The sequence below is a fragment of the Coturnix japonica genome, chromosome 8, assembly GCF_054131305.1.
Source record: "Coturnix japonica strain WE chromosome 8, WE-NBRP24, whole genome shotgun sequence".
NCBI classification, from domain to species: domain Eukaryota; kingdom Metazoa; phylum Chordata; class Aves; order Galliformes; family Phasianidae; genus Coturnix; species Coturnix japonica.
The window spans coordinates 29,038,443-29,062,422 of NC_140670.1; the positions used below are offsets into that span (position 1 = coordinate 29,038,443).

Here is a 23,980-nt window from a genome sequence, read left to right on the forward strand (position 1 = left end):
TCACTTATGAAGCTGACCCTTAAAATGTAGCTCCAGGCAATTACAAATCAATTATAGCTCAAAATTTTATTACAGCTTTAATGTATTCGTTGCCCCGTGGTTGCAAAGACAAATCATCCCACTTTGCTCGAGGTCAAGAGTTTGATAAAGATCATTCAGCCTTCCAGCTTAAATGGAGCTAACTGGAACTAATTATTAGTCAGTTGGACTGAAAAGTAATCGATGCTCACACACCATATTTGTTACCTCTTACAGGCAATTTCATTCCTTACGCCACTGGCAGTCATTTTTGTGGTGAAAATAATCCGGCGGACAGACAAGACTGAGATTAAAGAGGCTTTCTTAGGTAACGTATGTCATATTGCAAGATGGAAGATATGTGATAGTTCTCAGAGATCAATTCCAGTTGTAGTTTGAGCCATGAAGAAAACCTATTTCCATTGCAATCCATTACAGTAGGTTTCAGTACAGCTGTAGCTGCAAGCCATGTTGCAGTCTTTGATTTTATGTGTGCTTCTAAATGTACCTTTCTTAAAAGTCTAGCTAGCAAAGGCCAGAATGTGATCAGCTTGTTCTTTCTCCAGGTGCTCTAACACAAGTGTGAGAAGATCCTAGTTTTGATTTGGTTTCCAACAGTCATTTGCAGTAAATTCTGAAATGACTTACAGAGATATTTTATTGTCAAGTCTATTGAGTTGTGGTAACCTTGATTAATAAATTGTGTACGGTAACAGTGCTGAGTTTCAGCTTCTGTGGTGTGTGAAGAAAAAGAGCTTTGGCTTAATTTCTTCATCTGTTTTTCTCACCTTTTTAAAAGAGGCTTTTGGGTTTTTCTGCTATTGCTGCCTTCTGTTATGATTCCCTCTGTAGCGCCCATGAGGAATCTCTGTTCTCAGGTCCATGTTCCCCGCTGTTCTCACTTTAAGGAAACCTCAACCTTGACATTCTGTTCTGCAAGGTATCCCTGTGTGCCACAGATGTAGAACTCCTTGTGGCTTAATTATGCTTAAGTAAGCTGATGTAAAGGTTCTTTAACTGATAGCCTTGCTGGTTTGTGCTGAGATCTAGCACATAACATCCATAATGAAAGAACAAGAAATCCCTCAAAAGGTGAATTTCTTTAGGAATAAGTAGTTAAAGGGATGGGAAAATGCTTTGCTCATCACATAGGTCTTAATATAAGAAAGGTGATGCAATGCATTGAGGCTAAGCAGCAGTCAGCTTCCTGCTATAGGTGCCATTAATCCTTTCTCTCAAAGTGCCTGTCTCTTTGACACAGTTATGCACATTGTGGTGGGCAGTGAAAATGTAATTATTACTATTTTTTTTTTGCCAGCTTCACACAGATACCTTATAATTAGGTTGCCATAGTAAACAATATACAACAGTGGAAGTTAATTTATGGTTAATTCAGACATGTCACAAACAGTGGCTTAATGAAAAGAGAAAGCTTTACTACATGTCTTGGAAAGGAGGTACCTCTGCATTTACCCTTATTTAAAATAGAGGATGTAGTGCTGTAACAAAGCTGTTCATGTGCATTTGATTTTTTGGAATTGTGCATGTTTCTTATGGTATATGATTACTATAAGTATCCAAGAGAAAACAATTGAGAGGAAAAAAGAGCAAGGGCATAAGTAGTCACTGTTAACATCGGTGCTGAAAGTGGGAGACTGTTTAGAACAGTATCACTGTTTAGAATTTACTTGTCCCTTTGGCAGCTATTGTTGAAATATGAAAGTCCGAGAACCCTTATTTTGTTTTCATGGAGATCTTCCTTTTTTATTCTTTTTTATCTAAAAAAAAGATCCTTCAGCACACATCTTTATGATCTATAATATCCTCAGGCAATGATTTTATGGAGGTAGGATGAATGCTGCTCAAGTGCAGCATCTGGGGCTGCAGTCCAATGGGAAAATAGCTCATGCAGCTGTCACATTCAAAAGCTCTATTACTGCAACTGTTCTGGAAATCAAAGATTAGCCTGATTTATTTACTTATATTTTTTCTGATGAGGGAATAAAATTCAGTGATGTGTGTCCTGTAACAGGGAGCTACATTGAGGACTGCAACGTTGGATTAGTTATATACTAAAATAGAGTGGATCTAAGTGCCACTGAAATCAAGGCTGAGATATCTGCAGGCTTTAGATGAGGTTATTTGGAAAGTCTTGGGACTTGGTGTGAAAGTGCAAATAAAGAATAGCATCCAGTCATACCTAACATGAGAGCTCCTGGTTATTACTCCTGTTTTATTAGAAAAGTTGGTAAATCCTAGGAGAGAATGTAGGGAAAATGTTGAGATTTTTATTCAAAACATCCACATCCTTTTGAAAGAAAAATAAAAGATCATTCATTTCTAATTTTAGCCAAAAGGCTGTTCTTTAGCTTTAAAATAGACTGTTTCTAGGGTCATACATATGCATGTATCCATGTGTTTGTATTTACGTATACACAACTTCAGGAGAGGTATATACAGGAATTATTGACCAAAAGAGCATAAGTTTTTAATTTAGTAAACTACAAAAGTGATAAACACAGAAATTGATTCTCTAATTATTGTTACTAATTGGTGGTTTATGTCTGTGCAAATAGGAGAATCGGGTTTTGAAGAATAAAAGCAGAATAAAGTAAGTTATGTGATGCTTTGGGTTATACCCTAAATATGGGTAATTCTGAAACAATACAGTTGGCTTCAAAGCTCCTTCAGTTTTCAGTTTGTAAATCAAATGTTGTAATGCTACAGTATATAGCTTGGTATTTATGTTGCTATTGTTCTGTTGTGTTTTTGTTTGTTTGTTTGTTTTTTTCCCCATTCTGTTTTGTAGCTGTTTCCTTGGCTCTAGCTCTGAATGGAGTCTGCACAAATACTATTAAATTAATAGTGGGAAGGTAAGTCTTGTCATATTATAAATGTTGGCTTTAACTTTTAAAGAAACTAAGATAGAGGTGACAGGTACAATACATCTCAATAAAAAGATAACTGCTGTTCCAAAGCATATTGAGTTAGCAGAAGCCCCTGGAAAACTGTCCTTGCCCTAGTACAGGTGTTGTATAACTTCATTATGTGACATCCAACTGTGATAGGAATGTGTACCCTTGTGTTGTCTTATTTGTTTGACCAGTTGGAGGATCCAGACAAATGAGGAGTCTGAAAGGAGAGATGTTGAGCGTATGCCAGTTTATTACATTGATAACGCAGAAGGGTCACAGTGTGTGGGAGTTTAGATGCCAGTGCCACTAGTTTGCTGAAACAGAAATCAACTGAGCCTTGATATAAACCACTGCCTGCATTTTATGTGAAGTATATTGAGAATAGCAGACCTTGGAGCTGAGCAGTGAGCACATTTCTTGGTTGGCCATTCTTTAAGAGCAGCGTAAATTTGAATGAAGGAACCAAAAATAATTATAGCAAACCAATTTTCTGGAAAATAATTTTCAAGTAGGTTTGGCTCTTTATCAAAAATTCTCCTGAAAAGTGTATAAATGACTTGAATTTGTACACCATTTAACCGATTAGCTTCAGGTGCATTGCAACATTAAGTATTTGTGCATGGTCTCTGATGGACCCTCTCTGCTACAGGGCTGATGCCCTGACAGGAAAAGTACTTGGCATTTTTATTTTAAGGAGTGCTTTTGCAGTACAATTAAGAATGTCTGCACCATCTTTTTCAGGCAGACGTGAGCTCATTTTGCCTGCACTCCAAGGCAGCTAGCTGCTCTGTCAGCTTGTCTGTGAATGTGGTCGTTCACCTTGCTTCTCTGCAAGGTTTATTAGCTCAGTCACTGTGATACCAGTCAAACCTATGTGCTACTACTCAGCTCAGAGCAGGGCAAAATAATCTTGGTTTGATCATTGCATATAGAGGCAGCGTGGAGACTGGCAATGGGAAATGGTTATTCTGGTGACAGTTCCGTAACCTAAGCTGTCCTGTTCACAACCAAGTGTCAATGAGACCTGTGAAACTTTGTGGGGTTGCTACACTACTTTGCTCTGTCCCTGGAAGTGTTATGCAATACTGATTGTTGTAGGGAGATTTAGCCTTACATACTCATGTTCAGAGCTGAGATCTGTGTGCTCTTTGAAATTAAACAAGCTGTGGGGAGAGATGGGCTACAACTTGTATGCTGCACTGGAAGACTCCCTGACAGAGCCTGCTGCAAACAATATGCCTTAAATTGCTTATTTCAGAAAAACAAAATGATTCTGCTGTTAAAAGCAGGAAGAAACGTACTCACTGTGAAATAGGCAGTAAATGTGATAATCGCTTTGAGGTTTATTTGTTACTACAGCATTTATATTTTTAATATCCATGGTGTTTTTTGTAGACCGCGTCCCGATTTCTTTTACCGCTGCTTTCCAGATGGAGTAATGAACTCTGAAATGCACTGTACAGGTGATCCAGATCTGGTGTCTGAAGGCAGGAAAAGCTTTCCAAGTATCCACTCCTCCTGTAAGTTCATTCACTTGCAGTGCTTCTTTTGTGAAAAGCTGTACTGTCTTTGTTTTGGAATTACTCTTTATTTGTTAGATGGTGAGCTTGATTTTTGCTAGAGGGGTGCTTCTGTCTTCAGTCACCACTGCCATAAATTTCCCTCTCCTTATCTTGAGAACCACCTGAGAGCCATAGCAGGACTATCAGTAGAGTGATACGTAATTCAGGGTTAAAGAACACTGCTGTTCTGAAGGGATACCTGTTTCTTAATGCATGCCTCTTTGTGCATCCTGTGCTTTTATAGGAAATACTGTTATATTCCACTGGAATATGAAATGTGGCAGGCTGTGTTTGACCGGCATAGTTTTGATAAATTCGAGTTAATATCTTGCAGGTACTTGATCTACTAAATCTTTTTTTCTTTTTTTTATTTTATTTTATAATATTATATTACTAAAATGCTTTTCTTCATGGGAAGTTGCATGCTCAGAGGTGAAAGGGATAGCAAGGAACAGAGAGAGATTTCTGTCCTGCTCATTGTAACAAACTGGGTATGAGATGGATTCAAGAAGTCTCCACAGCTTTGGAAGTGGTCATAATTTGCTGGTAGATGAATGAATCTTTCATTCCCTGTTTTCTTACTCTTTTGACAATATCCACATTATCCATGTGAGATATTATGGGATGGTCTGTGGTATAGATCAGCTGCTCTTAGCTAGTGCTGGAAACCGGAACACATCTAGGTGACTTTGTGATAACTCAGACCTGATTAAGTTAGTTATATTACCTCAGATGTTACAGAGGTTCCTTCCTCTGTCTTATGAAACTGACTTCTACAGAGTTTGATGCCAGGAGGTCTCATGAAACTTCTTATGGTGTGTAAAATAACTTGATTACTGCCAGTTTGGTTTATTGTGTGTGTTTTTATCCTTTTTTTGGCTGATACTGTTTGTTTCTTGCACTGTTTTGTTTCTGAGATCTGCCAGTTCAGTACCACTAAGGCAAACCTTTGGAATTTATCTTCCTGATCTTCTTTTAAACTCATAACTTCCAGTTGTGTAACTAAACAGAGTTACATAACAAGTTGCTTCATTAGATGAATGAAATTCTAGGCTGATCTTGTTCCCTTTTTCTTGTTTGAGTCCCAGAACAGTTAAGAAAGTAGTAGATGTTTGTGGCAAACTTATAAGCTTTATAGTCCTAAGTGGTAAACCAATTCAGCTGCCTCAAGTTTTGTTTATTAGTTTTGATTCACATTAGAGAGACAGTAACAGATTATATCCTATGCCATTTAGAACAAATGGTACTTACTGCTATCTTTAGACTGTCTTCAGATGCTGACTGTCACACTTAATTGCAATTCTCTCGGTTCACTGTGTAACAACAAAGGCTTTAAATAAGTAGGAGTACACACTGATGTACCTAGAATCTGCAGGTTGCCCCGCAATAAACAGCCAATGTTATAATTGCTTACTTTATTGCAGTTGTAGCAGTTTACTCCTTAAGGCTGCAAAGTTTAAGCTGAGTTGATGCTTTTGGGTTTGCTCAGCCTGGAAACAGTCTGTGCATGTGTGTGTGTAACATGCTCTGGTTAGTTCTGACCCATGTCAGAGTTCTCTTATTAAGGCTACTTGTCTCCATGCAGAGTGAGTTCTCTCCATGTCAGTGGGGCAGCTCTCAGAATGTTTTGAGGTTTTATTTGTAACTGCCATTGGTTTTTATCAGCACTGAGTTATGTTGCTGCAGCTCACAGAAAATTCAGTAGGAACAGAATGATGTCCCAGTGGACTTAGATAGAAATTATGAGTGGCTTTCCCCTTCCTTGACTAGAACAAGATTAGCATGTGGCTGAGTTGACTTTATTTCCTGCTACAAAGCCTTTCATTATCAGGTGATAAGAATGAAGAGATGTTATGTATGCAATAGCTTTTATCAGTTGGTAAGTGTATGTGAGATTAAGGTAATTCTGAAGTTGCTTGAAGTACTTAACTATTTGGAGCCTGATGTTATAATATTTAAGTCTGATGAGATTGTGTATATTGAATCCATGCATATTTGATTCTCCTAATGGAGAAGGAAACAATTGCAAATTGATATTCATAGGATGCCATCCCTTTCGCCTTCTGTGTAGCAAAATTATTTAGATGGAGGTTTCTTTCATTAGTATTTTATCAAGAATAATTTATACCCTTGGTAATATTTATTTTCTTGATAGACTGAAGTGTGGAAAACGTTATTGTGGGAAACACATTTCACTGCCTTCCTGGATGCGTGAAGCAATGAGGATGTTCAGGATATTGTCACCTGTGTTCGGAATTTGTTTCTGTAATTCTGCATTATCAGTCTTTGTCTTAGTTTAATATGTAAACTATGTTTCCCTTGCCTTTGTAAAAAGTAAAATAACATGCTTTAAAAATTAACCCTTCCTTCCTTCTTAAGATGCTGCTAATTGAAGGCTTTCCTTCTGTAAATTCAGTCCAAGACTTTTTTTCCCTTTGCTACTTTCTTCCTGCAGCATGAGATCACTACAAGATAAAGCAAAGGAGTTCCATTCTTCATGTTTCTATCATCCTGTTTGGTGTGGAATTTGTGAAGTGACAGCAAAAATGATTTTGGTTACTGTTTTTGATGTTTGTGTTTGTTTTCCTTCATGTTTTCACATCTCTGCAGATATTTTAATGGGGAGAATGTGGGTTGATGTGAACTCCAGTACTCCTTCTGGAATTACATTTTAAAGTAACCAGCTGTAGGTTGGTATTTTCTACTTAACTGGAACACTGAAGAAAGTAAATTACAAGTGAAAGCTTCCAGACTGCCTGTATAGAAAGATTAGAAGCTTTAGAAGAGAGCCATTTTCATCCTGAAACTCATTTTTCTTACAGCGTTCCTTGGACAGGCTGTCAGTCAAAGGCTTTGTTATATCAGGATCTAAAGCGTCAGCCATGCAAAATGTGGCCTTAAACAAGGAAGTCTATGTTGCTGTGACTGTTGTATGACAGAAATGTGGTTTAGGGATGTGTAACAGTAGTTACACATAGTAGTGGCAGTGCTGGCACTCCCAGGTGGCCTGACCTGACTTTGTATACTCAATAATAATGTTGTGAACTACCTGTGTCCCACTTATGCCCTGAAGGAGAGTTTAGTTTCCTCATTAGAGCATGGATTATCTTGTTGTATTTTTGGTGGGTAGTTTGTGGGGTTTTTTTTTCCACTTAAATTCCCTTGTCTTTCATCTTCCTGAGCCAAGAAGGTTGTATAAAACAAATTAGAAAATATGGAGCACAGACCTTTGTAAAGTGATAGACTTTCAGACAGATGTAAACTATGTTGTTGCCTGAAACAAAAGAGGCATTTCAAATAGGATATGCCATGGTTATGATAGGAGAAGTGATGGTTGTAACGTAGAGGCAGATGAGAAGAAGACTGTGACCATTAAGGTAGCGGTGATGTTGCCATCTCACCAATCAGGTGTCTGTAAGGTGGGGGAGAACTGAAGGAGCAAACTCTCACTTTATGGTTCTGATAATATCACAACTATAAACTGGTCCTGTCAAATATTGTGAGTTGTTTCTGTTTCATATATTTTTTTCATACTTTCATCTGTGAAGATTTTGGTTTAAAAATATGAATCCAGCTCATCTTCTCAGGTTGGTGGTACCAAGTTTTGCACACACAGCTCTGAATCAGAAGGAGAAAGTCCTGCTACTTGATATTTTAATTGCCTCTTTGACCCAGAATTCATTGTTGAAATGAAGATATGCCACCAATACCAAGCACAAATGTACTGCAAATATATATCATGGGTGTTGTGTGCTTCTGGCTATGAATGCTGGGGTCTGGGATGGTGGAGGGTTGAGAGAAACAGCACAGCGAGGTCATTGTGAGACTCTTACAGTCATAACCTGAGTTATCTTTCATGTATTGAGTCTTCACTGGGTAGTCATATAGTCCCATTTTTTTCTGGGAAGACTGAACTGCTAGAAGTATGTCAATTTTTGTGTCTCTTTCAGACCACAGCTTGCAAATATCTCACAACCTTCATAGACAGGAAGGAGAATAATAAATGGTCAACTTGTATGTTTTGGTTTTATCCATTTTCTATTAGAAATTCTTCTTTGACAAGTACTGTTTCTTTTAAACTGTGTGGTTTTTTTTAACAACTTCTACTTTCCTTATGAAAATGACCTATGTGATGAAATGTCACTGTTTAGATAATTAACATTTTCTGTGGCCAGATTTGGAGGAGTTTCACATTTCAAATTGTAACATTGCAGGGAATTGGTTTTTGAATTTCCCTATTCAGGGTGAGCCTTTTCAGGTATAAACTCATCACCGATTACGGTAAAATGCCCTTTTGCAGTGTAGAGGGTAATTTTAGTGGTCAGAATCAATGCCAGAACTGAATTAGCTGCAGAATTCTGCTCTGTTAATATTTGTTATTGCTATATCAAATATACGATCAGCAAACAGAGTTAATGGAAGCAGTAACCAAAGAATTAAGATCTTAATACCTACTTGCACTTTAGTATAGCTACTGCCTTTAAGAAAACTTTGCAAGTGGAGCATGTAACACAATGTATATTCTATTTATATTAAAAATAGTCTGTGTGCATTATAAGAGTATTGGATATGAGGTCATCTGTGCTTTTCAGTGCTCCATTTGGTGAGAGAAAGAGCAGCGTCTTTGGGGGGGTGAGGGCTGGGATGGGGGGGGAAGATCATTATTTTTTACTGGCCTAATAAATGAGATTATATCTTTGGACCAGTACTGAATAGTAATCTTCTACTTTAAGTAGCCAGATTCCATTATGAATGACTGCAGTAATTGCTCAGCCTGTTGTAACAAGCTTAAAAAATATATAAGGAAAATTATACTGCAGAGATACTCAAGTCCTATCTGTGGCTGAGGAGAGAGAGGAGTCCCAGCTGCCTTTTCTCATTGCATTTCCATGTCTTCATAAGTGAGATCAGCCCCCACATCCTATTAGGAGTATGTATACCTTTCCCTCCATTCTTCCCAGAAACAGTTTCCTGTTAATTTCCACAAGCTATCAAGACTGGATGTTGAATTACTCGGTTGCCAATTACTGGGCAGCTCTAATGCAAAGTGGCTACTTAGCTGTCGTTTTCTTTGTGAACAGTCATAGTCATGTAGCTATGAGGTTCTTTGTTAATACCACTTATCTGCCTGAGACTATACCAAATCTTAAAGTGAAAGGGAGCATCTTCATCTTTCCATTAGTTTCTCTGCAAGCAGTAGGCTTGCTTTCATGCTGTACGAGGGGTCTTTGCTTCTCAGCAGCACACAGCCTTTTTTGTTAAGATGGCTGAAAAAACTGAAGTTACATCTCTCTGCTATTTAGCAATATTCACCAGACCTTCTGGAAGAAAACCTGGAAGTAGTGTAGTTCTTCACAGCAGAATGTGATTTAGGATTATCAAGGCCTACATGAGAAATCAGAAAATAGTAACTAAACTGTACCAGATAGGCCTGTTTCTTGATCTCAGGACTGTGACTGAGAGTGGACTGTTTGCTGTCCACTCTAATTTGTGATTTGCATAGGAAACCAAAAGGTTTTAGGAGGCTTTTGTTTCATTTTGTGTTTCCTAATCTCTAGTTCATGTAATAAAGGGAAATTAGGAAAAGCCAAAAAACTCCTTTGGAGGAGTGTGAACAAAAAAAGGGATCGTCATCTTGCATCCTAGGTCATTAATGAGGAGTAGAATGAAGGGCTCTTAAGAGCTGACATGGTTCTTCTTCAAGAGCTGGAGAAGCAAAGTGAAACAAATGAGCTGAAAGAAAGAGTCTCTGAATTTGACTTGGAAAAACAAGTTTTTGCAGCAGCTGTTGCTGCTTCTTGGTTATTATGGCTGTTTTCTTGGTCACTGCAGCCTAATTTTCTTTCATCAGTGCAGAGGAAAAAGCTTTCAGACTAATTCTCTCCATTTTTTTGCCTAACCTTAAGCTTTCAGTAAGGTTCAGGTACATGCTTGATTTCATAGCCTGAAGAAAAGGCTACAGTATTGTAGACTTCTGCTGTGCGCAAAGCTAAGGCTGTTGTTCTTCTGACTGACCTGTTCAGCAAAAAACACTCTGAGTTGCACTGAGGATCTGAATATCAGTTTTAGCCTGTGAACTGTGATGACAGCTCTTCTCCAGAGCAAAACGGGTCAGAAAGCTCAAGAGAAATTTGAAAATAAATGTGTCAATTCAGACCTTAAGACAGACGAGGCTGCTGCATGGGGTTCTGTGATTTATTTTGTCCAGGAATGACTGTATGAAGCTCTTAATGTTTGGTAGGGTAAATTTCTAAATCTGTAGATGCTCTGGGTAAGACTATCTGTGGTACCATTTTCACTCTGATCAGCTGTTGAAGCTGTTTTGAAAGTCCCCTCTTGCAGCACATGGCATTATGTTGTTGGAGACCATGCTAAGATTAAATAAACAAACAAGAAAAAATCAACAGAACGCTCAAAATTGAATTCAAAGGCAAAAATGTGAGGCAGTCTTATATAGAGGTGCCTGCCTGACTTATCAGGTTATAGAAGACTCAGTAATAAAGATATCTGAACTTGTAAATTTAGGTCTGTTGAAAACAAGGAAATATTAAAAATCTCTTGAGATAAATGCTCTGTAATAAATGGCATGAAATCAAGAATGTAATTTATGCCAAACCTAGAGAAGTGCAGAGAATCCACAGAAAGTCCCATTTGGGTTTTGCTATTACTGTCAGTTCTAGATAGAAAGAAACCAGCTATTACAGATAAGTGAGCAGATAGGTAATATTTCTTTTCCTCCCTTGTGCAGAGAACTGAGCAAATAATGAAGCCACAGCTTTATCTAACAAACCCTACACATAAAATATTGATGCAAAACATTTTTAAAGTGAATACTGCTTTGTAGCAGTCAACTGATTTCCTGTATTTTTCTGGTGATTTTTCTCTTGAGACTTTTAGTTCTCGCTTGTTTTCAGTCTAAACTAAGTATGATTTTAGGATTTTAAGCATTCTGTTTGAACTAGCAGAAACTTTTGGAAAATGATTGCGTTGGAAGTTCAATATCACGTTGGAAAACCATAAAAGTTGGACACCTAAATGAAATTGCCATTGAATAATAGCATAGGAGGTGTTTTTTAAAATATCTCTTGCATGGGGAGAGGAAAAAATCCATTGGGGTTTGTACTGAGTGAGTTAAGTAAGGAATAGAAGGTTCAGATGTTTTTGATAGCAAAGCAAATTCTGCAGACTCAGGTGTGCATGTAATTTGAATTGTTGAAAGGTGCTCAGTGATGCAGTAAGTCCTCTGTCATATTATTAGTTATTTTATTCTGCATTTTATTAACCTGGCTCCTCTGTCTTGCCTGCTCTGGCTGTCTTCCTTCATGACTTCCTTGAAATTAGTAAGTTTGTGTGGAGGAACACAGCAAGATCCTGTCTTGAATTATGGAACTATCACTTGCTGTAAATAAGAAAGAAGTCTAAAAGTAGGAGTTCAAACATATTTACGTTATAAATATCTCTTATAGACAGAGTAAGAGACTTCTTGGTGTAAACCTGTCAACTTAGATGTGGAAAATCATAGCTGTTAAAAAAAAGAAAAAGGAAAAAAAAACCCAAAAACACTTTTGATGTTGACTGGCAGATTGCTTGATATTTCATTCCTCCTTTATCTCTAAAATTAGCTGTTCTGCTGAATGCATTCATGTATGTTTGTGTTGTGTGTGTGGTGTGTCTTGCTGTGTCCCCCCCAAAAAGCCCAAACAACCCAAAAATAGGAGGAGGCAGAGGCTGGAAAGTATTATGTCTTTTAAGTGAACAGCAGACAGCCACTTTCTCTTCCACTTTCTCAATAAGCAACTGAAATTAGTCTGTTTTAGAACATAAAATATTTTTCACTTTAAAAGGTATTCATTTATTTGGAAAAAAAAAGGTTTGTTTGATTCTGAGTGAAGAAATTACTGAATTTCAATAGAATTGTTTGCTATGCCGTGATAATTTATATCAAATATTACTGCAGTACATGTAATTATAGTTGGGTATTTAAATTTCAACTGTTAATTATCTTTAGCTAGCAATTTCATGGAGAATAATCATATTTCCTTCAGTTGAGAGTGAACATTTTAAGTAACAGATGAGCTACAAGCCACAGGTTTTTGGCAGTAATTGCTGCTACTCCCTATTTTCAAGATAAATCTCTTAATTAACAACTGTATAGCAGTGCCTCTTTGAAATATTTCATCCTCTTATAGATGTATCTTGAGAAGTAAGGGATAAATGTCTTAGGCAAGAAAAAAAGGTCCCCTGTGGAGTTTATTGGCTTCTTAATTCAAACTGTAAGTATACTTGGGAATGTTTGTGTTTCAGGTTTTTACCTCTTTGACATATTTACCTCTCAGCACTCAAAGGCTGTTTGAATTCATGTAGGACTTGTGAGACAAACTCTGCAAAGCTTAGTTCTCCAGCACTACTAATAAGTCAACTCCTGCTAGTCTGAGATTCAGGTTATGTGCATCTCAAACAGGTCTCCAAACAACTTATTCCTCTTGAACTAAAAATACAAACAGGCAACAGCCTTTACAACAAACTGCTTGATGCTCCCTACCATACTGTGCTGTGTGTGTGGTGGAAACACTTCAAACCTATGCTGTAAATCTTTTTCTGTCCACCAAAATACTCCTCAGACTGTGTTTTGACTGTATTTTGTATGCTGGTCCATATGTCCAAGAGAGATTGATGCAGCTACCTGGCATGATAAGTGAGAGAGCAAGTAGTCGAGCAGTATGTCATCTGTTTACAAGGACAATACTGAAGACTTATGTGTGGCAGAATGGGAGGTAAGACATTACCCCATTCAATGTGTGAGACTTGGAATATTCTCCTTTGAAGGAATGTTGAACTGTAAAGAAAAACTTGTCCTTGACAGGCCTTATTTATACTTAGTTGCCTCGTAAATCCCACAGTGACAATAATTTGTACTAGAATTGAAAGATGATAATCTAGAGCTTGTGTTTGGATGCTGTATTTATGCTAACAAGTAGCAGATAGAGAAAATTATCCTCTGGCTATCATAAATGTCAAGGTAGTAGGCAGTGAATTAGAGCTGACCTGTTTGAACTACTGTAGCAAATCTTATCTCAGTTTTAATATTCTTTTTATCTGCAAGAAATTAGAAGTGTATTTTCTTTATTTCATAGAGGGACGCAGGTCTGATCTAACAAAACCATTCAGTCAATCCACGGTGCTCCTTATGCCTGTAAGGAGATAGATGCATTATCCAGAGACCACGCTAGAGCAGTGCCACTGCCCAAATGGCATTCTGTCCTAGATTTAAATCTAATATAAATTCATTAGTTGGGTTTAATTTCACCAAGTGTGACTGAAAAACATGGAGATTTCAGTTATGAGTAAAGAGTAAAAGCCATGCCTTGCAGAGATATGTTTTAGTCTGGCACAACTGTATGAAGAAGGCTGAATTCACCAGGTGATCTGTTGTAGGGTACATGAATCCTAAGGCTGCTGTGCTTAGTGCTTGCGTGCTGTTCCCTTTGTCTTCAAAGTAATTCCAGAATCTGAGATGTTTTGGGCTTTGTCTTTTTTTGGGGGCTTTTGTCTTTGTTCTTGGAGAAAGGGGATTTGTTCAAGGTTTTGTCATCCGAATTGGCAAAGGAGTCCATGGAACAGGTTCACCTCTGGGACTTTCTGTAAATAGAATAATTAACAGAACAACTCAGAAGAACTTCACTGTTGTTTTTTTTCCCAGATGTGATGTGTGCCTTGAGACCACTTTAGATATTTCAGATGTAGTGCGATGTCTTGAAGGGTTCCTGTAAATAACAAATCAGACAAAAAATGCACAAAGAAGTTTCATGGGAATTCCTTGCAACAGTCCTGCCAAAGCAACCTAATGGCTAATACTCTGCTTACTTACCTTTCAGATGATATAAGTCTCTGTTTGTTCTAATGTGTCTCTGTCTCCAGTACTTCCTTTTTGTTTTCCAGATCCTTGCATACTTTTATATTTTGTGATGTGCTTTTCATGTTGCTTCTGCTGAACTGCATTTCTTTGTTGTTGTGGAAATAAATTAATAAAGCTGAGCCACAGGGAAGGTGATTGACTATCCCACTCGGAAAAACAGATATATATTTTGCCTGTGATAATAAGCTCAAAATGTACTCTGGGAATTGTACTCCTATAAAATCCTCTTTGAATCGAGTTTCAGCATTGAAATTTATGCAGCCGTTTGGTGTCATACATTTTCTTCAGGAAAGATAAATATTTCAGCCTTTGAACAGTGTGAAACTGAAAACATTCACCAGTTGTCCCAGCTAGAATTGCGGCAGGCTGCTGTGCAATTCCAGTGAAGAATAGTATGTCTTTGAATATGAAAGATCTGCAGTAATCATTGCAAGTGTAAGGCATTACAGACAAAGAGATGGATCATTTTCTCTGTCAGGCCATTTGCAGTGGTTGTTTTGCAGTTTCATAATTTGTTGCCACTAAGATGAGCTGGGGGGTATTTATTTATTTATTTATTTTCCAGCTTTTAAACTGCATCATGTAAGGAAGACATGTACTGTGTGTTTAGCAGAGCATCCACTGTGAGGTGCTGAAGGTCTTCGTGGGGTACTTTAATTCCAGAGAACACCCCTAAAAGCTATTTGTTTTGTATGAATAATTTATTTGGGGGCTTTGGATCAGATTCCTGCTCACAGGTTGTCCCTCTATGCCTTTTAACTTGGTAATTGGTTTAGTCCATACAGATGGCTTTTTAAACCCACCTACATCCCCTGAGAGAATAAGATGTCAGAGTGGGGTCTGCTGTGCTCCTAGATGCTGTCATTCCCTTTGCTTCTTCTCTGAGCCTTTTTTTTCTAAGAGGGGGTGACAGAGGCAATCTGAAAGGTTGATTCTCACAAAGCACTGTGTATTCCAATAATGATAATGCTGAAATAGAGCTCTTTCCGATGTGCTTCAAGCACCATTATTGTGTAGTTTAAAAAATGTGCCTTTGTTCTTTTTCTCCTCATTGAGCACTTAATTAAATATTTCTGTCTGGAATTTGCGTTAAGTATTTCTTAAGATAATGCTGTTTTAAATTGAATCAGACTGATTTTCTCATTTTCATTTGTGCCAATGTCTCTAGAGAGAGCTGGCTGGTATTTTATGCAGCTCCTTGCTTTATTTATGTAAACAGAGTATTGGTTACTTCCAGATCATAAGAAATTAACGTAGTAGGAGTATTGATGTAGATGAGGATCATCTTTGGAATCTTTCTTGTGCAGAATGATAACTTTTATTACATTAGACAATTTGAAAATCCATATGTAATAGAGTAGGACATCTGGTTTTTGCATGTTTCCTATGATACAGTGAAATATTGAGTCCAGCCTGCATGGGGTAAAAAAGAAGAGGCTTCTCAAGTACGTTCCATTGACTGACGAGTTCTTCGGTGTAAATATCACCTGCAGTTCTTGTTGGGATCTTAGGATTGAAACCTGCTGAATTCAGATGCATTTGCTATGAGTGACATTCACTGAGATGGATATCTTCAGAATTGATACATTTTCCTTATTCTTTCCTACGGAAGTAGAAAAAAGAACTGCTTTTCTTAGATTTCTTAGTAATGACTATTAAATTAGTTCCATGGTCTCTACTGTGTGGAAACAGGAGAAGATCTAGAAGATAAATGTGGGATGAGGGACCATGGCTTCAGAATGTATCGTTATGGTTATGATAAATAGTCTCACATCCTCAAGTATTTAGCTCTCAGTTCTGTGTTCTTCTCTGCTGACTATACATTAGCATTGAGAATATGGGGTCAAGCAGCTCTTTCTGGATGTGCATGCTCCAGGGTAAGGAAAATCAGTCTTATAATATTGTACTGTGAAGCTGCTTTGTGAATTATTATTTTCATAGTTAAAAGCTAGAATGTTGTTTTGGTACCTTTCCATCTTACACTGGGCTTAAGTACCCTTGCATGAGTGTGTTAAAGTCTTTTTCACCTTCAGTTTAGAGGAACACAACTATGGGTGGCAAAATCTGGCTTTGTGTCAATTTCCAATTTATATTCTATGGATGTTCTCTGTTCATTCAGAAGCACTTCTTTCTGGAAACATATTTTTAAGTATGATGAGGTTTGCTCTAAAGCCTCTTTAATTAAAACTGCTGCTGCCGCCCAGGCTTATTTGAATAAACAGTCCTTTATTTTGTAGATCTCTACCATCAGGACAAAACAGTTGCAGTTCTGGAGGTTGCATTTTGCACTGGATGGGCTGGAACAGACCTAAAGAAAAAAGGCAAAGTTCCTGAATTGAAACACTGACTTTTCATTTTAAGTTGAATACTTCCTGAGCTTTGTCCAGATAAATACATTGGTTTTACTCTGCTGTCTTGCTTTTAGTATGCCAGAGCTGTTATGTCAAACACCCGTTTTATGGAACATGCCTAGTTATGCCTGGTTAGGGCTTAAATCCAAACTGTAATGCAGTTTGGTTATGTATTGCCATGCACATACATCTTCCAATATCAGAAAGTAGTTATGTATAATTCAAGGTGAATAAACGAATAAATAACAGAGACTTAAGTCCAGAAATCATGAAAATGTGTGTAGCTACTTGGCTGAGAGTGTTCCTACGTGCTGCTTCACCTCTTTAAAACATTCATTGCAGCAAACTGTGTGCTTTCAGTGTAGATTACTGTGGATAAAAGACCAGTTTCCATTCAGCAGTTCCATCTGCAGCAGATGTTCTTTATGACGTGTGCAATTTTCCTGCTCAGTTTCAAAATAAGTATTTCAGTCTGATTTGAAGATATATTTAAAAAATTAAATCGTCTCATGCCTAAAAGGAACTTGGCCTTACTGAGAGTGTTACAGTAGAACAAATTCTTAAGGTGCTTTCTGAGAATCCTACTGTGATTCATCTTTCACGAGTGATTAACTATCGAGGAAGAGCTCGGCTTAAAACTCCAGGTCGCTGAAAGGCAATGCAGTGCATTTTGATTTCGATGGATGTTGCTGTGTTACAATAGTCATTGTAGTGCTTTTGCAGGTCAGCTCTGTCTTATCTGAATCATGACTATGAAACCTCTCTTTAGAAACTGTGGTTTAGGTTGAAGAATTTAAGGCACAAGCACTTCTCAATTTGATTGCACAATTAAAAGATTTCTCAGCAGTCTTCATTATCTACAGTATTGAGATGGTCATTATGAAATTTCTTTTTTCTGTATATCATAGATGTTATACAATATATATACAAGGGCAGTCCAGTGTTTTTCTGTTCTGATCCCATGAGAAGCTCATAAATCTTGTAAGATTTTGTTCCGATAAGAGAGAAGGTCTGAATGAAATGCAGACCCTGTTTTGTTTTGTTTTGTTTAAAAACCTACTGCTCTGAGGATGCGTCTCGGAGACTTAGGAAAATATATTCATTTCAAGAATACCATGATAGAGAAATGGCAGAAGGAATGATTTCTTCCTGTCAGATAGATGGTGTGAAGGGCAAAGCAAATGTATATCACTTGCAGAGATCTGAACGTGAGAGTGTAACCCAGTCTGCAAGAAATCTTATGTTTATTCAATGGCTCGAGCCTCCTATATTTTAAGTTTTGCTTCCCACTGTCTTCTGACAAATACTGAATCAGCAGTGGTTGGAAAAGCTGCTAGGAAACAAAACATTTGGCATGTTGGTTTGCTAATTAATTAGCATTCTGTCTGACTCTCTATATCCAGTCTAAAGAAATGATTTATTTGCATGTTTGAAGATGAAATGCAAATCTTCAGTAATTGCATTTAAACAGCTGTGTGGTATAAACTTATAAAACCATTGTGCTGTCAGCTAAAATAGTCCGTCCCATAGATTCATCAGCAAAACAGAGTAATTACTTTATCACAGTTAGCGTTTGGGAACATGAGGACAAGGGCATTTAAAAAACCTTAGCAGATTAGAAAAAAGACACATCAGACCCAGCACTGAGGGCAGAAACCCAGAATCTTCTATCATGAGTGCAGCTTATCACCTCTTAGAGAGCTTGGTAGGTATTAGAAAGGCAAAACATTTAAAAGCAGTCATAAGAAGGATTTTGAATATTTTTGAAATATAAATATCAGTAATTTATGTGCTTATGCTCTGTCCCTGATGTCCTGGAGGTGTTCAAGGCCAGGTTGGATGGGTCCCTGGGCAGCCTGGTTTAGTACTGGATATGGAGGTTGGCAGCCCTGAATGCAGCATGAGGTTGGAGCTTCATGATCCTTGAGGTCTCTTCCAACTGGCTATTCTGTGATTATGCTCTGTTTTGGTGTATGATTGTTGTGGATGTTCCCATTGTCCCCGCTTGCACTCCAGAAGGTGAACAGAAGAGGAAGAAAGTGGAGCTCAGAAACTTGCTGTGTTCTGTAATTACTACCAGTTCAGCATGTGCTGTAGGAACAGCTTAATGGAACCTAAAATATCATTCAGATGTAAGACAATTGCATCCTTTTATGAATCATTTTCAGCTTTGAGCGTGAACTTTTTACACCAGGTCTCTAATCAGGAAAGGCGTATTGAAGGTTAAACATGAAAAGGCTTTTGTGACTCGAGTTATAAATTCATTTTAATGTCTAACTTAATCTACAAATAAATAAATAAATAAATCAGGGATTCTTTATGCAGCATTTTTCTTTCAGTTGCATTTTCAGGCCTTGGCTTTACCACGTTCTACCTAGCTGGAAAGTTGCATTGCTTCACGGAAAATGGCCGGGGGAAGAGCTGGCGGCTCTGTGCAGCAATATTGCCTCTCTACTGTGCCATGATGATTGCTCTGTCGCGTATGTGTGATTACAAACACCACTGGCAAGGTAAGCCATGGAGGTACCTTTTCATATATCTATATAGTTAGCTTTGCATTTCTGTGTTTTATTGTTTGTTTGTTTCATTGAAATCATGTGAGTTACAATGCACATTATTACAGATTTTCCATGTTCCTTGACTGGCACTCCTGAATTTCTATCTTTTGGTTTCAATTAAGTGCAGCGTTACTTGGTCCCACTTAGCTTTTTCCCATCTCATACAGAAGTCCCAATATCAAAGCAAGGCATCCTGTTACATGCTTTATTTTGCTTTGGTTCTGTGTTTGTGCAGCATCTTGTTCTACCGTGGCAGCTTAATCACAATCCATTAACCTTGACATGCTCTTGAAGGAGTCTCTTGGTCTCCTGCAGAGTTCTTGCCTTGTTGCAGGGCTTGGTGCAATAGGATCAGAGAGCACAAAGCTGTTAGGGCTCTCATGCTCTGTGTGAGACCTGGCTGGTTTGAATTTGTTTAACACAAGTGAACATGAACAGCAGCATACAGGTGTACTCTGCTGTTCTAGATGTGCATTTGTATTGTGCACTACATCTTGCCAAGAGTAAGGATTAGGATTTATGTACTGACATGTGCTCTGAGGCACATTATTATGCTGTATTTTATATATGATAAATGGAAACTATACCCAAGGGGTTGTGTCTGTATCCAATTACAGTTGCTCACATTTTTGTTTCTGAAAATCAAGCTGGAAACTCAGATAGCTCTTCCCATGCTAGAAACATGCTGGCACACAATATCCTGCAGGTAGCCTGTGCCCTTAGCTGGAAGAACTGTGTTCTCAGGGGGGGAGTCATGTTCACACTGTAGCGTGCTATGCCAAAGCTCAAGCCTTGCTTTTCATGCCCAGCAGTGTCATCAAATTGTATTGCTTGTGGTGGCTTTGTAATTGTCTTATCTGTGCTGTGGTGTGTGAACAAAGACCATGTCCAAGACGGCATACTGTAGGTGAAAGGTGGAGCAGAATATATGTACATTACAAAGCCATAGAGAAGACTGAGAACATTAATATTATGAGATTTAGGAAATCCATTAAGTTTGGCTAGAAAATGGAGTGTTCAAGATTTATTGTTAAAATAGGTGAATATTGGAATATTTCATTATGAATCCTGAATATTCTGACTATTTTATTTTTATTTTTATTTTTTTTAAAGTCCCTGTGATCTCCATTTAGAGATTCTTGTAAGGAAAGAAAAGATAACTACTGAAATTGAAAGAATATTATTTTTCCTTTATGGGCAAAGGAAAAACATAGAAAGTAATTCGGGGTTAAACACAGGTCAATCATATGCCTTGTATTTACAGTGTTCCTTACAGTCTGTCCATTCTGTGATAACATTATTTTGTTGCTTTTCTTACCTAGATGCTTTTGTTGGAGGGATCATTGGCCTCATTTTTGCTTATATTTGCTACAGACAGCACTACCCTCCTTTGGGTAATACAGCTTGTCATAAATCTTACGTCAGCCTGCTAGATCAGAACTCAATGAAGAAAGAAGAGAGACCTTCAGCAGATAATGCTACTGGCCTGCCTCTAGAGGGAATAACTGAAGGTCCAGTATGACTAAGAAATACAAAATGAACTTTTAGCCTTCTCACATTTTCTCCAAGCTGGTCTCTTAACACAGTGTTTCTTACCGTACGCTTGATCTGTACTTCTTCTTTGGTTTCTTTCTTTGTTGTAAAGACAAATTGAACATTTCTTTTTTAATGCCATAGTATTGCTATACTTTCAAATTCTGAGTTCCAGTTCATACTGACTGCTGAATTATCTGTTTTCAGTCTACTGCAAACAGATAGATTATTCAGGGGAGGCAGAAAGGACATTAGAAGGAAATCCCATATGGAGACTGATCAAGAGAGTAATTTTAAAGAAGATGTGGTTGAGGATACAGTAGATCTGGAAACGGATTTTCTTAAGTACTTTGTATCTCCTAGAAAGTTCTGATTGTCTTCAGCACTCACTCGCTTCAATGGGTGATGAGTACACACAGCACTTTTCATCAGGTGTTCAGTGTCTGTTCTGGCCAGATGTTTCTTTGTGTAATTTAATAAGTTAGGGCATCATCCTTCTGTTTATCTCGTTGCCTTCTAACATGATAAACTATGCTAGGAGAACTTTGTATTAAGCTTCGGCAAGGTCATTCTGAGCTACTAATCAAGCAGCTGACAAGCTCAAATGGTTACAAGTTTGTAAGAACCAATCCTTGTCACATTAGTAGTTCTACAGGACGATGCTGATGTTTGAGGAATTTCACACTGTTAAAATTATCAGCTTGCAATAACATGTATGTTCATAGGATGGATCAGAAAGTTGGTGTTATATCATTAGCAATTTTTGGGGAGTGCTTGCAGTAATTACCATTGAAACAAAATGAAAGTAAGGAATATTCTTGACTTCCAACAAGCTGAAGTCTTCAAAACAAATTAAAAAAATAAATAAAGTTTGAGGATGAAGAAACATAATGGTTTTGTGATTCTCAGTGTACCACGTTCATTTGTGTGTAGTGACTCACTGCAGCATTGATGATCTGAAGAAATGCAAAGACTCTCATTTGTGACTTTGGGTGCACAACCATGAATGCTTTTGGTGGTTTCCAGCACTGTAACACATCAAGAGGAATGCTGGCAATGGTGTTCCACTTTAACCATTCCACATTCTCAGCTCATCATGTTTCTGTGCATGGTATTTGCAAAGGTTGGCTTGGTACCTGAACTAAAACTCATTTTGTTCAAAGCAACGTTGGTACAGAGAACATGACCAAACAATCTTAGTTAATTTATTATTATTAGGATCCAGTTTTGTTACGTATGCACTATGCAGTATACATCACATTCCTGTGAAATGATATAGCTTTGGATGGCAGATTGTCAGATTCCAGAATCTCTTTTTGTGGATATCCTGTGAAAATAGAGATAGATATTCTAGACCGTGTCCAGGCAGTTGAACATTTCTTAGCAGGGGCTGCTACGTAAAGCAATCAAGGTAGTGTTGACCAACAATCATTTTTTACGGTGCTTTAGACTGGAGGAGACTGCTGCCATAATTATAATTTTTGTGTTCCTGTTGGAATATGTATTGGCCTTGTAGGCATTTTGTGATTCAAACAGCTCAACATCTTTATGTAACACTTGTCATTTACTTTTGTCAAAGGTAATCTTTGTCGGTTTTTGCTTTGAGAAGAGCTACTTCCTGATCGGCAACACTTGAATTTTTATGGAAAACAAATACATTAAATTCCCATCTAAAAATTGTAATTATTGTGCACAAGAGAATACAATGATACTGTGTATAAATATATGTGATATTTGGAAATCATTGTAAATAGGGAGTGACGTGAGGGAATGAATTCTAAAAGGCATAAACCCAGCAGGATTCTGTAGAAATTAGGCCTGATCTACTTGTGAAACTGATACTGGTTTGACTGCATAGTCAAACACGGTGTTAGAGGCAAGATTTCTTAATGACAATTACAGAATTCTGAGCTATGGAGTAGACAGAGTTGGCCAAACCTAACTGTCTGGTGTACATGTGCCGGGTCATGAAGCTAGCAAAAGTGAAGCAGAACTGTGCTGGCATTGTACATGCATTGGATTTGACGAAACACTTCTCTGGTGAAATTAAGATCTTATTGTATAAATCCACAAAGTTTAGTGAAGGTTTAACCTTTATATAAAGTTTTTAAACCATCCTATCGGGTCCTGTAACAGAGACACCATTTTCTATTACGCCATATGGGATGACTAAAAGAAAGCCCTGCAGTAAAGGTGTTGTCTTTTCATTGTATAGGGCTTTGCCCTTAGCTTTTTCTTTCAGCAGGAACCTTAGTCTTCCAGGTTATATGCAAATGTTAAAAAAAAAAAAGAATCTTAAGACAAAAGTAGAAGTTTAATACTGACGCATAGTGCATTTTGCATGTTTTTATATAGATCTGGCTTATTCTCAAAAGTGAGTGGGGCCTCCTAACTGTGCTGTTCACATTCCCAGTATTTTAATGGCTTTTGATACGAGTTAAGTGCTTTTCTTTGGGTTGGGAAGTGTGTGTGCAGACTAGTGGCTGTTGTAAGATTGGAATATGAAATGTAATGCAGCATTGATACTATGTTGCAAGAGTAATTGGTGAGCTTTGCAAAGCAGGAAAGAATAATAACTTTTAATGTAATTAAGTTGAAAGTCATAATGCAGACAATGTGAAAGCTTTGATTAAAATGTAATTAAAATTATGAAAGACATAATGAAGTGAAACTTACAGCGGGATCTGTAGATGCTGTAATTACCAGTGGAAAGTCAGCGTGGGGAAGGCATTTTTTGTGGATCAATGTATTTTAATCTCATGCTTCCTCAGTGTGAAGGAGATGTAATGTTGTAATGCACCAATAAAACAACACATGAATATGGGTTTGTACATCTGCGTGTTACCGTTTCTTAACAAATCAGTTTAATTAACAAACCACGTGGAGTATTAGCCAAAGAAGCACTAATGCAACTGAGTTATTTATGAACAACAGCAGTTCCAACTGCAGCATAAGCCTGCAAGGCTGAAATTTTCCTACATTAAACCAGCTAAACTGCAACAAGTCTCTTTTACCTGTCAACTTCTGTATCTCAGAAGATACTGAGAATGCCACATTTAATAAAATGTGGTTAGAGTAGGAAAAGGCAACAAGATCTAATAGAACACAGCAGAAATACCCTGACGCC

General features: G+C 37.7%; 1 protein-coding gene across 2 annotated transcripts in view; it reads left to right on the top strand.

Moving 5' to 3' along the window:
• The window catches only part of PLPP4 (phospholipid phosphatase 4), a 43,851-nt gene extending 20,167 nt beyond the window's left edge, over positions 1–23,684 (top strand). Inside the window, exons 3-7 of one of the 2 annotated variants that reach the window (XM_015867468.3) lie at positions 256–346; positions 2,828–2,891; positions 4,329–4,453; positions 19,102–19,272; positions 20,643–23,684. In XM_015867468.3, the coding sequence (XP_015722954.2) occupies positions 256–346; positions 2,828–2,891; positions 4,329–4,453; positions 19,102–19,272; positions 20,643–20,842 (651 nt within the window). In that variant the 3' untranslated portion in view covers positions 20,843–23,684. Of the gene's footprint in view, positions 1–255; positions 347–2,827; positions 2,892–4,328; positions 4,454–19,101; positions 19,273–20,642 lie in introns of those variants that run through there. The other variant, XM_085554839.1, reaches the window with a different exon arrangement.
• Positions 23,685–23,980: the final 296 nt, after the last annotated feature.